Raw genomic sequence first — 17,273 nt, 5'->3', positions numbered from 1 at the left:
TTTCTTCCCTTTCTTTAGTAGGGGATTGTTGGAAATAAAAAAAAGGAAATTTAAATGGTCTGAAATAGGCACCCGATCGGGCGAAGCTTTGTCCGATCGGGTGCGAGAAGAATCATAGAATTTTGAAGTTCCGCCACCCAACCAGATTATTGTTAACATCAAACTCTGCATTGCGAATTGGAACTTGAGTTCTTTGCCAACCAGGATTGGAATCCTGATGTCACTTTATCTTCCACATCATGCTAAAACACGCATCCCAATAAGTTTTCTAGAACTTGTTGTCTTCAACGCAATCCAAGCTAGTCTGTTTAACTTGTTGTCCTACTCCTGTTAGGAAGCTTCTCTTTGTGTTCTTGTTAGGGATCACTGATCTAGTTCCTCATGGAATTCTTCTTCTAATCTAACATGCTTTCCCTTGCTTCTCTTGTATTCTTCCTAGTTTCTGATTACTTTTTCACTCCCTAAGTCTACTTCACCTGGCCTACAAACTAATCCCACACAAGGGAAAGCCTTATTATTAGATGAAGTTAGCTTTCCTCGTCATCATCAAAATTCTTCAAAGGTCAACACATTCAATTTACCATTTTCATTAGGATTTATTGGATTTTACAACCCCCAATAAAAACACAATTATCATAAACAACTCTTTTAATTTTTATATTTATTTTTATTTAAACACCGATCAAAGACAAACATTAGATTTTACTACCTAGTTGAAATATCAAAATTTCATATTCTTAAAAAATTCTTCATTTTTTTGCCAAAAGTTTGAATTGCTCTTTAAAAGTTATAGGGGTCATTTGGTTCTACGGGTCCGATTTGAGATCAAAATTAACAAAAAATTATTGAAAGTGCCTCATTTTAGTTTGAATTGCTCTTTAAAAGTTATGGGGGTCATTTGGTTCTACGGGTCCGATTTGAGATCAAAATTAACAAAAAATTATTAAAAGTGCCTCATTTTACTTACTGAAAAAAACTTTGGATAGCTTGTGGTTCAAAAAAGCTGGTGGAGTATTTGTACATATTTTAGAAGCTTCCAGAAAAATCAAGTTCTTCATGATTTCCTTATAATTATCTAATTAAATGTTTTAGAAAATTCTTAAACTTGGAAGCAACTAGAAGATGTGATTGATGAAAATCTTGATATATTATGTCTACGAGAATTATCTATCCATTTCTTTCAACCTTCATCGTTAACTATAAATATTAGTGATAGATATTCAATCAAGGTATACACACACAAGAAGTGTTACACCTATACATAAGTATTCCTACCTTTTTATCCTTTTTGTGTACAATCTTCATAAAATTGTATCACTCCTTTGTGAGTTCAGTTATTATAGTAATACCCGGTACTCAACTCTTATCATTTCAAAGTATTTTACTCTTTTATTTTTCACATAAGATGTTAGGGATAAGGAAGGAGAAGCAATTGGGATATTGAATGGAGATTGTTATAGTCAATGGTGTTTGTTACAAATGACAAAAACGGAAAGGATAAGAAATGGTATTTCCAATTTGGAGTTAAGTATAATACAGGGGACTCAATTCTTGCAAAATGTGGGGAAAGGGGACTCTATTTATTTTATAGAGGGAAAAGGGGACTAGGGTTAAATTTCTGGTGTTAGGGGGTATTTTCAGGTGACTTAACTCACCTTTAGCCCAAGAAGAATTAAGTCCCCTCATTATTGCCTTGATTATACCAGACAAATTCAATCCCTTCATTAATAATTTCTGCTGATTGTTTTGAAATTATGGCTGTTTGAAATTAAGAAAGTACAACAACAATACAAAAGCTTTGTTCTTGAAATTTTTTTTAATGTTTGTTATCCAAAAAAAAAAAAAAAAAAAAAATTCTTTCAATAATTTTTTAATGTTCTTCATCTTTCTGGTTTGTAGCTTATTTGTCTTGCATTTGTAGTAGAAGCACACATCGTAATTTTAGTGAAGGCTTGTAGGGCCCTAAATTTTTTTTTTTTTTTAAAAAAAAAAAATTCGATAAGCCTAGTGTATATTGCAACAGAAGGTCATTAAGGAGAGTTTCTAAGAAAGTCAAGCATCCTTTTATGAGATTTCTAATATGCCCAAACTATAAACAAGTGGATGGGTGTAATTATATTAGGTGGTAGGTTGGTTGACAGTCCATGTGAGTCAGAGTTAGTTTATGAGATGGTCATGATTTTAATTAAAGAGAAATGTGGAATTAGAAGGTCGAGGATGTAATGAAGATGATGAAGAAAATAAACATTCAAAGTATTGTAATTTTATGCTTTATTTTTGTTCCAAAAAGAAGAAGGAACTCTTTTTTTTATTGGTCTTAAATTAAAATATTTACCAAAAAAAAAAAAAACAAAAAAAAAACATACTCCTTTTTTTTAGTTGACCAAAGTGACTCAATTGTTTAACCAAGGGGACTCAATTCTTTAACCAAGGGGACTCAATTCTTTCCCTTATTTAATTAGAACCCACCGAAAACCCAAACCCATTCTATCCCAGTCCCTTTTCTCTATATAAAATAAATAGAGTCCCCTTTCCCCACATTTTGCAAGAATTAAGTCCCTTGTTTTATACTTAACTCTTCCAATTTGGCAAATTTACTCTGTTGATATTATTTAAACCTAAGTGATAGAATATACGATAGATATTCTAGCTACTCTGTTATAGTAGGAGATATATTTTGTGAATATTTGTAAATATCTTTTGAGATTCCTAATGTGATTAGGACTCACGATATAACTTATGTAGTTCAGCAGGTTTGTCTATTTATGCATGATCCCAGAGTGGCTCATTATGATGCATTAAAACGGATTCTGCGTTATGTTCAGGGTACCATTGATCACGGGTTACACTTATATCCTTCATCTCCTACAAACTTGATTACTTATACTGATGCTGATTGGGGCGGGTGCCCGGACACTCGCGTACGACCTCGGGATATTGTTGTTTTCTTGGGGACAATCTTATTTCCTGGTCTTCGAAGCGTCAACCTACTCTTTCTAAATCAAGTGCAGAGGCAGAATACAAAGGCGTCGCAAATGTTGTTGCCGAGGCTTGTTGGCTTCGTAATCTTCTTTTGGAGTTACATTGTCCACTCCGTCAGGCTACTATTGTTTATTGTGATAATGTCAGTGCAATATATTTATCTCATAATCCCGTACAGCACCAACGCACCAAACACGTCGAAATGGACATTCATTTCGTTCGAGAAAAGGTGGCGTTGGGTCAAGTACGGTTCTTGCATGTACCATCTCGCTATCAGTTTGCTGACATCTTCACGAAAGGCCTACCTCGACAACTATTTTTAGAGTTCAGATCCAGTCTCAGCGTACGCCCTCCTCCCGCTACGACTGCGGGGGTGTGATAGAATATACGATAGATATTCTAACTATTCTGTTATAGTAAGAGATATATTTTGTGAATATTTATAAATATCTTTTGAGATTCCTAATGTGATTAGGACTCACGATTGTAACCCTATATATGTTGATTAATGGAATACACTCCAATCTGAGGAGTTTAGAGTATCTAACACTAAGAACGATATGAAAAATACACATGTAAAACTTATTGATTGGCTGGACCAATAAATTTAGCGTCAAAAAGAGTGGTACAAATAAGATTAAAAATGTACTACGATCAATGTTTTAGATTATTAGTTTGATTTATTTTCTGATAATCTCTCAAAAATAAAAAACAAATTTTAATATTTATTTGTATAAGATAACTTAGATAATTCAATCCAATTTTGAGTGAAGAAAGGCTTGCAAATAGTGATATATTAACACAAAAGTTAGCGAGGGTAACGTTTAAGTTATTGAAGTAAGAGCTTATTGTATACATGAATTTTTTTAATCGAAAATTTTAATATATTATTTTTCTTCTTTTAAAATAAGGATATTAAATTAAAAAAAAATTGAAAAAATAAAGAATGAGATTAGAGAAAATAAAGGAAAATTCATGATTAGGCATAAGAATTTATGAAAATAAATTGAAGATCAAACTTTGATTTGATGATTCGGCATTAATTGTAGTTTTCATTTTTTTTTTAATACATAAAATTTATACAAATATATTTGATTTCATTTTATTAATTTACAATTCAATGCAATTTCTAATACCTTTTTAGTCATGATATTTTAGGAATATTTCTTTATATCGTCCTTATTTTGAGAATTTTGTTTGATCATACAATATTTTTTTTATTATTGTTAAAAAACTTAGTCGGGCATGGAAGGGGCAATAAGATGCTACTCTCTCGGTCCCCGAAAGAACAACCCATTTAGGTTAATTTCGCGGGTATTAAGAAACTTAATTTACAAGTACAAATGTATGGGAAAACACAAGTCAACAATGATTTGTAAGTACAAATGTATGGGAAAACACAAGAAAAATTAATGGTGGCAGGAGAGAGAAAAAAAAAAGTTTAGAAATTTAGAGAAGAGGTGGCACAAAAATTGAAAAAATACAACGGTAAAATAGGGAGAAGAAGCTACATGACAAAAATATATGAGGATAAAACAAATGGGTTATTCTTTTTGGGATTAAAATTAGGTCAAGTGGGTCATTCTTTCGGAAATGGAGGGAGTAGATATTATGCCAATGTGGCAATGTGATCAATTGACCATAATTATAGTTAGTTATTTAAAACCAATCTTTACAACATATACCATCCTCGGATATGGGTGCTCCTTTAGACCGTGATAAATGAGCCTTTTTCACATCATTTCCCTTATTAACCTATTGAAAGTAAAGATAACTCTTGTGTCTTATTTTATTGATCAAATTTTTTTAGGCTGCTATCAAGTTTCAAAATAATATATTAAACGAACGTGAGCTTATTTTTTACTGGGCTCATATATCAAACAAAGCTTTAAAGATTGAAAATAATTATATTTATAACCTCTAATTACATCAACAAAAATAGGAGAAAATACATATTTATCAGACTGATAAACAACTCAGGGAAAATCAGGGGTCTATACATATAATACGTGGGGGTAGTATTGTAAATATAAACGAGGAAGAAGAAAAGGTCGAATAGATCGGCGAGAAGACGAAATGATAGTGGTAGTTGTGAGGGTTTTCGATTAGTTGAGGTGGCTGTGAGGGTGGTGGCTTGACGGTGGAGAAATGTTTGTTTTATTTTTTAAAACTAGAAAAAAAAAATGAGAAGGTTTTATGTGAGACCGTTTCACGTGAGTCCGGATTATAATGCACACACCCCTCCCCTCCCATTTCATAGTCGTCTCCGCCGATCTCCAGCGTCTCGACCACCACCACCACCTTCACCCCCATCGTTTCATGCCCTTTTTCGTCATCAAGAAAACCCAGCAACCCGAATTCAAACCCGAACAACCCATCAATGAAAGACCCGAATTCCTACCTCTAAGGCTCAGTTCTTTGAGGGAAATAACCAAGGATATTCTCAATGTTGTTGCGTCGCTTCTCAGTGTTTCATTCCCTTCTCTTTTGTTGCTGGGCTAAAAATTTGTTCATTTCAAGTCTCGAGGCTTGTTGTTGGAGTACTAATTTGTCTTTTGAAATTACAGTTGCTTTATATTTGCATCATGTTTGAGGGCTACTGTAAGTATAATGTTATACAAGTACTTAGTTTACTGGGATGATTTCAATTTGTGTGGTGATTATGTATATTGTCATCGAAATTGGTGTGGTAATGGGTTCCATTAGCTGTTTTTTTCCTTCCTGCAAATTTGATCTCGGGTTCCGTGCTCCGTGCTCATTTCTAGTTTTGTTCTCCGGCTATTGTTTTCATCTTTTTAGTATATCAATATTGTCTAATATCTGATACTTATATATCAATATCTGACTATTATAATCTAATTTCTAACACATTTAATCTAAAACCTGATAAATATAATCTAATTTCTGAACATTACAATCTAAAATCTGATAATTATAATCTAATATCTGACTATTATAATATAATTTCTGACAATTAAACCCGAAAAAAAAAAACATTAAGTATTTTTTTTTTAAAATCAGAAATAAGATTTTGTTAGTCAGGAATAAGTTAATTTTCGTCAGGAATTAGATATTTTTAGTCATGAATAAAAATCATTTTAGTCAGGAATAAGTTAACTTTCGTCAGGAATTAGATATTTTTCTGTTTCATAATCGGACTCACGTGAGTCTGTTCTACACAATACTTTTACAAAAAGAATTGTAAAATAACAGATACCCATGCCATGTCAGCATTGATTAACAAAGTTTTGTTAATCAGGTTGGTGGCCTCAAAAAATAGAGACCTTGTAACAAAAAATTATATGCCCTTGATATATAATTTCTCAAAAAGTAAACTTACTCATTCATTTCATGATACATTAAACTCAATCATATAAATTACATGATTATCACCAATAAGTTTTGTATTGTACAAAACTTAAGAAATACAAATTTTTATAAATTATATGACCATATAAATAACAAATCGAAACAAATAAAAACACAAAAAATATAACAACGAAAACTTTTCTTCGATGAAGCAACTGAGGAACCCTTGTACTCCTCAGCCATTTAGAAATTCAAACATATAATTTAGCCTCCTCTAAGTACAAATATATTGTTTAATTTTGTTGATAATAATAACACATTGTTCTTGATTAATTATAATTGTAAATTATAATTAGTAGATGTAATTAATTAGATTTGTGCTAGCCTCTCAATGTCAAAGGGGTAAGCATCAGATGATGTTTGTGCCCTGTATGACCTCCTTCCAATAATGACATTAGCAGCCTCCCCTGGATGAAATGCATCCCAAAACACATATTCATTTCTGTTGGGGCATGGTGTTTGTAAGGGCAAACATGTAATTTGACCGTTGTTCCTTCCTACTCCACAACACCCTGCATTTGTTACTCTAAACCCTGCATTACCAAAATTATATAATGTTTTATCAATATATAATATAATGGATTAATGGGAGTAATTTGATGTAATACAAATTTAATATATTATAGCTCGAAATTAATACTTTTCATGACCTGTCACTTAAATAAACAATAGAAATAACACTTTGGACTGTTCTAAAATTTTACTCCGTATGTAGTATAACTTTTTTTTAAAATTTTCATCTACAATGTAAATCAAAGTAAGATTGGACATATTATTTAACATTATTCGCATCATTCTTTTATAAAAAATAAAATTAAATTACTCTGTCCAACAATTCATTTAATTTTCCTTGGCTACTTATTGTAATAACACATTCACACTGACACCGACTAATTAGATTGTAACATAGATTAGAGGAGTTATTATGACTTTGCGAGATCAATTTAAAGATAGTAAAAAATATAATGATATAGACGAGATTTAATCTCAAATACTCCGTATCATTTATGATTTTGATCAACTAAAGAAGGACTTATTTAAAAAAAACATTATTGCAACTAAAAAGCGACAAGGCGACAAGAGAGTGTGAATTTAAAGAAGGTAATAAAAACGTACCATAAGCAGAAGGGTTGTCAATCAAGTTTTGGAACATGTCATAAACATTGATGTACACCAATCGAGCATCAGAGAGCTCATTGTTGAGTTGTTGGACCAAAGATCTAAGCCCATTATTGAAGAGCCGATTAGCTGAGTTGATTGTTTCATCACATGTACTTCCATCTTGGCTTCTTTGGGCCAACTCATTTGGGCTGCACCCAATTTGTCCTATTCCTATCAATGCGAACTTCCTTGCCCCATAGTTGTATAGTGACTGCAATAAATTCATAATTTAATTTTAATGATCATCACACAAAAAAAAAAAAAAAAAAAAAAAAAAAAAAACAAAATTTTCAAATCATAGTAATAACAGTTATTTATTTTATATGTACATCTTTTCCAAACTTATAATTCGTACACTCTATTATGGTGTAGAGAGAATTACAAGAGCAATGATGTAGAACAGATTCGGTTATTCACCCACTAGACTATTTAGCTAATCTACTTGCATCCACCCCCCTATAATTGTAGTTCAATTATATTTAGTAAAGGAAAAAAAAAGGTGCAATATTAAAAATCTAGGTATGTATTAATAGTCATGAAAAGTTAGGTACATTTATTTGGCTTTTATTTTTAATAGTATTGACTGCATAAAAGATCAACTCACTCAATTTTGTGGTTTTATTGTTGAACACAAAACGAAGAAAAAAAAAACATTAACTTCATAATACATTGGGGCCCATTTAAATTTGGAACAGGCTTAGCTTTAGGCCCAATTTATTTAATAAAACTAATTTTTATCTTAATTTATAAGTATTTTCTTAATTATTTTTAAGTGTATCAAAATTATGAGTGTGTCAATACAATTTCCATCTAACTAATTTCATCTAAACTTTGTCTTAACTTGTGTTGAGTTACTTTAATGTATGAATTTAATTTTCATATATAAAAAATATATTTCTAATAAACCCCAAAGAGAGAGGATTATATAAAAAAAAAGTTTGTAAAACAAGTAAAGTCTTAATCAGAAATTTGTTAGTTCATATCAAATGAAAACTATAAGTAAGGATCACGTCACATTCATATAATCTAGCCTTTTCTTTTTTGTTTTGGTAGTGGTCGTCTTTGCTAATTCATTCAAGTAGTTTTGCATGCATTTAATTTCCCATCTAAACAAAAAGATTTGCATTTAATTTATCATGTCACGTCGTGATTTTTGGTGAAAAAAGTCACGCCAATAATTGATAGGCCTACCCTCTAAAAATAGCCAAACAAAGATGCATGAAGGAAATTAGACTTATGGAATTAAAATTTCTTTTTAAAGCTTTAGCAAAGAATAAAATTTAAAAAAAAAAAAAAAAAAAATTCAAATTACTCCTCCTCTTTGTTAATTTTTCTCCTAATCGGCTACTCAATTTTTTTTTAAACCAAGTTATTTATTTAAACTGAAAGAAGTTTAATTATAATTTGTAATTAAAGACAGCGCAAAATACAAGTAAATAAAAGGAGCATTTTACGTGATCATAAATTCATAACAATTTGGGCACCTCTAGCTACCACTCACGACCCCCACATGAGAATAGATATGTTGTCATTTTCAATCCGATTTTTTAAACATCAACAATTAACTATTATTATTAATAGCATTATCCAAAACATATATAAATAAATTCCTTCAAAAAAAGAAATAACATATATAAATGAATAAATAAAAATAAAATGGAAAATGAAAAGAGAAATAAAAGAAGACTAACCCTAATATGCTGAGAGTACTCTTGAATAAGAACATCAGCATACTGCTGAGGGTTGTATTGGCGGCTAGTTTGATAGTAATTAGGCATGAAATAGTTGTTTAGATAATCGTTGCTACCAAGTCCCACTGAGTAAATGCATCTGCTCAGATAACTGGCTGCCTGATCTTCATCTCCCAGAATTTGTACTACTTGTGATACTGTGTTCTGGTAATTTGCTACTTGTCCTCTGAAACTTATCCTTCCTCCCTGCAAATTTTTATCATTCCACATTGTACACATTATTACTTGTCCGAAACTTATCCGTCGGTTTAAATAGTGATCATGATATACATAGGACGTTTATATAATTTAACATAGGATTCTAAAAGTGTAATAACTAAATTTGAACAGAATTTAAGGATACATTCATATAAGTACGACTAGCATTTATAAATATTATATAGACAATACATATATTTGTACACATTGTCAATTACTACGTAATATTCTATTTTTTTAGATATACCATTGCGTTAAGAATTACTTTTCAAGAGTAGTGAAAATTAATATATGCCATAATTATTTATGAGTTGAGGATAGATATTAAAAATTTCACATTATATTAAATTAATTATTTCATTTTGAAAATTTTTAATTATGAATTTCACGTGGGTAGGCGGTCTACTGAAGAAGTGAATACTGGATAGATGTAGCAATCTCAGTGAAGTATTGAATATATTAACGCTTTTGAATTTCAGTGATTGATTACTATAACATTAAATTAAATATATCCTCTTTACAAAATCCCTAAAAATTCCTATTAAAATTTCTATTAAGTAGTATTATAGACATTAAAAAAAAAAAAAATTAACAGTATTTTCAAATTAGTTATTATATATTATCCACAACTTTTGAAGAGGATTGGACAGAAAACTAGAAAAGTATATTCAATTACATTGCCGACAATTTACAATCTTCTCAATGCCCTAACATTAAGGGAATAAGTGTCTTTTTTAATAAAAGGGCAATATGATAAGATCACAAGTTTTCTTGCTAAATCACTAATGTTCCTCTTTAACTTACTAGTACCTTCACCTCTTTTTATTTGTTCATTTTCTTAAAAAATCTCTCAAAAAGAAAATTAAAATAGAAACAGAATGATTATTAGCTAACAAATAAAAATAAATCTTTAAGTGATAAAAATGTTAATCACACACAAGAATGCTATTTGAACATAAGAAAATACCTAATAATAGTGTAATTTAAGCTAGTAATATAATCGTGATAACTTAATGTGTACATTTCATTAGTACTTAAATTTTTTCGAAATTATGATTAATCAATTCTAATGACTAAAAAATCCAAATGAAAGACTTACCAATTGCTGGCCTGTTTCGTCTCTAATCCCAGCAGCAGCAGATGCATAATTAACTCCTCTCAATACATCCTGACCATTAGCTTGGGCATACGGTTGAGGATAATCATCGAATCCCAATTGCTCAGCTGCATCAATAAACATCATTATCACACTAATTAATATGACGTTTGTTTTAAATCTAAATGATAATGCTTAATTTTGAACATTTACATTGATTAATAAATCATATCTTCGCATTTTCTAAAATGTTACTGAGTTCAATGTGGAATATTATTTTTAAAATTTATTACAAATCACGTCTCAATCAGTGTTATCAATATTTTTGATTAATTCTTACTCAATTTGTCTTCTTTTATTATTTATATTAAATATATAGCCCTTTCCACTTTTATCTTTAATTATAAAATCGATCATAGCCCAATTAGGAGAAAAGTTTGCATAAATTATTTTCCAAAATTTATTTGCTAATGACTTCATAAATTTATAATTTGAAGTGTAGAAAATGACACCTAAGATGTTACGGAGTAGTATTAATTAGTCAAGCATCCTTAAGGCTGTGGAACCCTTGCATGTGCTAAAACAAGCTGTTAAATTGAAAGGCCCACTTAATAGTTATCAGTTATCAACTCACTCTAAACTAATATTGAGAAATTATACAACCTACTGTGAAATAATACATATTTTTAGTTGTACATAAATTCTTCAATGCTTGATTTAATTTCAACGTAGACAAAAATCAAGGGTTCATTACATTTAAGTCTATTAAAAATATCACTTAATATTGGTGTCACTTGATCAACACCTCATGATTTTAATAGGTCAAAAAAGACATTGACAAAGTAAGTTAAATAAGTTGAATAATAATGCATTTCATAAATTAGAATTCAAACTTTGACACTTTTATGAATCACCAAAACATTTGACGGGAATATTTTCATTAACATAGTGGTTAGTTTACCGACATTCAGTAAATTTAAAGAGTGTAGTACATAAAATCCAACTCAAAGGCTTACCAATAACATCAACCGTAGTTTTTCCATTACTAAACCTTCCGGTCGGTCCAGCCGGAAAATCAATACCATAAGGCATGTAATTGGCTCTAGCCAAAGAAGCAATATTATTGTTATTGCCATTATCAACCAATGAATCTCCAAATACAAAGTAACAAGGCACTTGAGGGTCTCCATTTACCCTTCCCATAGCATTTACCACAAATATTACTAAACAAAATGACCACAATTTCTTCAACTCCATAGCTAAAATTTCCCCAATTGACAAAACAAAAATGTTATACAATTGGGAAAAACTATATATTATGCTAGAGTAATGTAGAAGAAATGTGGTGAATAATAATATTGTGTGACAAAAATGAAATAAAAGGGAAAAGTATATATAGAAGAAGAAAGAAGAAATAAAGTAAATGAAGTTAGTTATTAGGTGCATTAAATTTACGCGGACAAAGGTGTGACTACTAAAAAAAAATGTACATACATATTACTGAATTATAAGATATGATCAGAAGTGCATGAAATAATATTGGCTTGGTAATTATTTGATGAAGATTGGAATACCCATGCGTTGACAAATTTTAACATTTCAACGTAAAACTAGTGGTTAAAATTTACTGCATGATATGGTACATACAATTATTAGTACTGCATGGAGTAGCACCATGCTTGCTGCACCATTTTTTTTACCCATTCGATGGATCATATTGACTTACTACTAAATTAAACGTAACGTATACGTTGTTGCAGGGATGGTAGAAGAGATTGGTGTTTTGACTAATAACGGCATAAATTTTAGCAGCGTATACAAACGAGTTAATGTAAGATTACTACATAAAATTTGTAAATATATTAATATTGTGATTAAGTAAGATAATATTCTTAAGAGTTATATTCCTATTCATCCCTAGGATTAAGTTGTATACTTATGTATTCTTCAAGTGTGAAACTTTGAGTAACGGCAAAGTACTCAGTTGTACATGATAGCACAACCTTTAGAAACAAATTATTATTTTTCTCTCGGATTTGGTTCCGATCCATCGACAACCCTATTCTTTATCATTACTTAATAGCCGGCGGGCATCTCCATTGTGATACTATGGTGAATGATGCCTAGTCTCTTCTATTACTATCCATCGGCAAGACGGCAACCCTATTCTTTATCTTTTCCTTACTTTATAGCCGGTAAGCATCTCCTAACCACAACCTTGCATGACACCCGCAACCATATCTTTAAACCCAAATCTATTGGGAGGCTTCCCAAAGTTTTTACTTATAAACAATCAATAGATAAACTAGCTAGGTTGATTAGTTACAAATGATGGTAATTCGTTTTTCATAGTTTGTACATACAACATACCTTCTTGCATTCACAAATTAAATTCATAGTTATTTTTTTAAGCGCAACTTGTTGGTTTAAGGTTTCATCACATACATACTCTTGAATTTAAACCACAAACCAAACACAGATTGCTACTCTACAACCTTGATAATAATATTGTTGCAAGACACATTGCCGTTCATGTGTGTCGTATTTTCCTCTTGAACAATCATCTTAGCATGTTGTTACTCCTTTCATTATATGGTATATTTCATGTAACAATGGGGTACTTGTTCTTTTACTTAGTGAATAATCCCAATAAATGGCCTGCTGTTTTCACCTTTCATCAAATCATCAATTGTGTATAATGATCGATGAAAGGTGTTTGTGGATTGTGATTTTATGTTGATATATTAGTGGTCTTTATGTTGATAAAAATCAATTTAGAGACTAGTGTTGGATTTTTAGGCGACTTCTTTTCACTCTAGTTATACACTCCACTTTTAATCAAACATTGTGATTCACAGATAAATCATTTGTCCCATTTTTCATGTTCCATTTGTGTTCCACTTAATATTATTGGTTGTAATAATTACAAGGTCTCACTTCTCAAATTTTAAAAGGCAAATAAATATTTTAAGAACCAATCATATTTAATGGAACACCAGTGGGACACAAAATATGGGACAGATGATTTTCTCCCGAAAAAAATATAGCTACGTGAGGCATTATTTATTAGATGTGCCTTGGTACATATACATTTTTAGCACCAATTTTTGTATTTTTTTACCCTTATCTTGCATAATTATAAATAGTTAATTAAAGTTGAAAATGTGCATTAAGATGCATGAACTTATTGAAATATTTGGAGAACTGATGAAGTAATAATTTTGGGGTAGAGAAAGCCTCATCAAAAATCGCAATTCAAAAGTCACCAAGTAGTAGGTGTCAACCATCTACAACAATTGTATTTCATGAGTGCATCGTAAAAACCACAACATACACACAATTAAAATAGATAATAGGTCTTACAATCTTTTATTAGCGTTGCATTGCTTTTTTTTTTTTTTTTCAAAACATTAGCGTTGCATTGCCAGAAACATATACTTATTTATATATATATATATATATATATATATATATATATATATATATATATATATATACTGAATTGAGGATAACCTAATTGTTATGAACACTAGTTACGTACTGAGATATTTTCTTTAGGTTACATATAATTTGTGATGAAAGATTCACGCAATCATAGAAGATATTTGAAAACTCTTGCTCCATTTTAAATTCTTTTGGTTGCATATTAGGCCATCACACGGAGTTGATATATAATTATACGTCTAAGGACCTGTTCACATTTACTGAACTTAGCTAAATTGAACTAAACTGATTGGAACTGAACTGAACTTAGTGGAGCTGAACTGAACTGAACTGAATTGAAATGAATGTTTTATGAGAGTGGGAAATTAGGAGCTGAACTGAACTGATTGGAGCTGAACTAAACTGATTGGAGCTGAATTGAACTGAAATTAAGTAAATATGAACAGACCCTAAATACAAATCTTTTCCTATACAGTAAATTATCTTACTTACATTTATGTAATAAGTTTAGGATACAAATTTTACACAAGACAATCCTAATTTCCACGCATACCAACCTTTTATCTAACAATAATAAATAAGTAGTTCCTATAAAAATAAAATAGTAAAGACAATAATCAATTAATTAATAACCTAAAGAAACTTAATTCAACAACTGCGCCACCATCTTCAACCCTTAGAAGTTAGAGACAAAGTCAACCAATATTGCCTGCTCCTCACAATGGTCCTCACCATTACACCGTATAGCCAGTTTTGTCACCAATATTGCCTGCTCCTTTGACTATTTCTTCTTTGATAAAACTCTAATATTACACTTTAGCCACTATATTACTATTCCGTTTATTAAGTTATTCTTATTACTTATTCCGTTTGAGGGTGATTTTGTTTTTGATTAAGCATTACTCATATATGTTAATTTCTTTAGAACAGTAATTCACAAGTTTATGGTGTGGTTTATGAAGAAATCTTGGGCTGGGTGAGATCAGGTATTTCTGCGATAATGATGACATAAGTTTTAGTTAAGTAATTATCCATAATGGACGACTTGGACATAGTCAGTGGTCATACATACATACATTTAGACTTGGGGTTTGTTTAGTTCATCATCATATTTTTACTTATTTAGTTTGATATGACATGATTCAATGTGATCTAAATTGGTTTGATCTGACCAAGCTTTGACCTTATATGAACAATCATCTATGAGAAAAAAAATATATCTAATTGGGTCTTATTAGATTCATAATAATGTGTTTTTTTATTAATTAATATGTAATTTTTATTACATTGTTAATTACAAAATCAAAGATTTTTAGTGATATAAAACAATAAAGTATGTTAAAATTATTTTTTTCTAATCAAATATGAACTTATTTTTTTAAATCTGATTTAAAATTAAATCTGATCTGAAATAAGTAAAAATAAAGTGAATTTAACATGACCTTGGTGGTTGGATATATATTGCTCTTCTTCAAAGACACATAGTAAGATAACCTATTATGCATCCAAGTTTATATGAAAAAACCTTAATGTTGACGAGAAAAAAGATAAAGTGTTCGAACATAGAAAAAGGTAATAGAATCGAATCTAAATTTGAGAGAGTACCTTAAGTAGACTGATTAATGATATATATTAGAATGGAATACTAGCTTAAAAGTGTTTTGGTCAGCATGACATCAGTTAATTATCACAAGCAAGTTAGTACACAAGTAGTCAACCCATCAATTAGTAGCCTCCATAACCCTCTTTTATAGTCTTATATGTACACAAACACTCAATTACTAGTCTCTCACTCTTAATATCTACTACCCTTTACCCTAGCACCTTAAATGAAATTGTGGCCACTATTTATAGGTAGAATGACTTTGTTATAAAAAAAAACTTAGCTTTGACTGGTTCTACACTTCTACTTATGTTCCCTTTTGTTAGAATGTACGGCTACTCTTTAAATTTTTGATTGGGTGAATGGCTAGGTGATACAAGAGCTAGAAATTTGATGAACTTAAAGACGCAGTGAAAGTGAGAATAAAGTATTAAACCCTTATACTTCCTTAGTTCATGAAAAAAAAAAAAAAAAAAAAGAAAGAAAGAAAGAAATTGTTGGGCGTTGTTCATATAAGTAAAATAACTTTGTTATAAGCATCAGGTCAGACACTAGTTTTTACTACTTCTATTTGTATTCTTTTGTTTTTCTTGTATAAGAATGTCCTATTTCTCAAGTCTTTGATTGGGGGTGAGGTAATAAAAGAATGAAAAAATTGGTAACATCGAGAGTATATACAGGGTTGAACCCTTATATATACTTTCATTTTTTGAAGGTAATGTTATATATAGGCCTAAGCGATAATAATAAGCATTTAATATATTTTCCAATTTGGTATTAAGGTCCCGTTTTCTTCATCTTATTTTTGCTGAAACAAAATTATATTTGCTTAACTTAAATTATTTTTACTGAACTTAAATTAATTTTACTTAACTGAAATTATTTTTACTGAACTGAAATTATTTTTACTGATTTTTTATTATAATTATTCTTTAAGAAAACTGAATTTTACTGAATTGAACTTATTTTCACTAAACTGAAATTATTTTTACTGAACTGAAATTAATTTTACTGAACTGAACTTATTTTTGCTGAACTGAAATTATTTTTACTTAATATTATTTTTTTTAAGATGAAGAGAACAGGGCCTAATTTAGGAATGTATGACAAAATCACACGCAAATCAGTGTAATCAATGTTAAATTATCATTTGTTTTTTTTCCTTTTATGGCTTCTTATAATGTATAAACATTTTCCATTTTTAAGATTTGATATTTAAAAAGTGTATCAAGACAATCAAATTGATAAAAGACGGTCAAATAATATAAATAATGTCAATTTTCAAACGTTACCATTAATAAAAATGGAGTATATATTTTATAATTCAAGATGGATTTAAAATAACCACTCAAATGACAGAAAAATAGTACAAATTTAAAGAGATCGACAAGGAGTTGGAAGGAATGATCAACACATTTAATAAAATTGAAACGATGTATATATTGTTGTCCTCAATTTCACAAAATTCAACAAAGTCCACATTCTGCATATATAGCCAATCACCCAATTATTATTTTGTCATAATAAATTACAAAATTAAAAACTCGACAAAAAAAGGTATAATTGTGGACTTTCGAAGCAAAGAAAGTACTATACAACTACATTTTTTGGGGTAGGGTCTTGATTTCTTGATTTAAAAGCGTGTGTGTAAAGTTGTTTGTAATAAGTA

General features: G+C 30.0%; 1 protein-coding gene across 1 annotated transcript; it reads right to left on the bottom strand.

The window, feature by feature from the left end:
- Nucleotides 1-6,337: 6,337 nt before the first annotated feature.
- Nucleotides 6,338-11,918, bottom strand: LOC145610388 (GDSL esterase/lipase At5g45670-like). The gene is made up of 5 exons (XM_081665733.1): nt 11,574-11,918; nt 10,561-10,685; nt 9,204-9,449; nt 7,468-7,723; nt 6,338-6,884 (listed from the first exon to the last, which is right to left on the bottom strand). Exons 1-5 carry the CDS (start codon nt 11,812-11,814, stop codon nt 6,661-6,663), a joined length of 1,092 nt encoding a protein of 363 aa, XP_081521859.1. The 5' UTR covers nt 11,815-11,918; the 3' UTR covers nt 6,338-6,660.
- Between the last annotated feature and the right edge of the window lie 5,355 nt (nt 11,919-17,273).

Source organism: Chenopodium album, chromosome 24 (genome assembly GCF_948465745.1).
Source record: "Chenopodium album chromosome 24, dcCheAlbu1.1, whole genome shotgun sequence".
In the NCBI taxonomy this organism is placed as follows: Eukaryota; Viridiplantae; Streptophyta; class Magnoliopsida; order Caryophyllales; family Amaranthaceae; genus Chenopodium; species Chenopodium album.
This window is presented reverse-complemented; position numbering and strand designations above follow the sequence as displayed.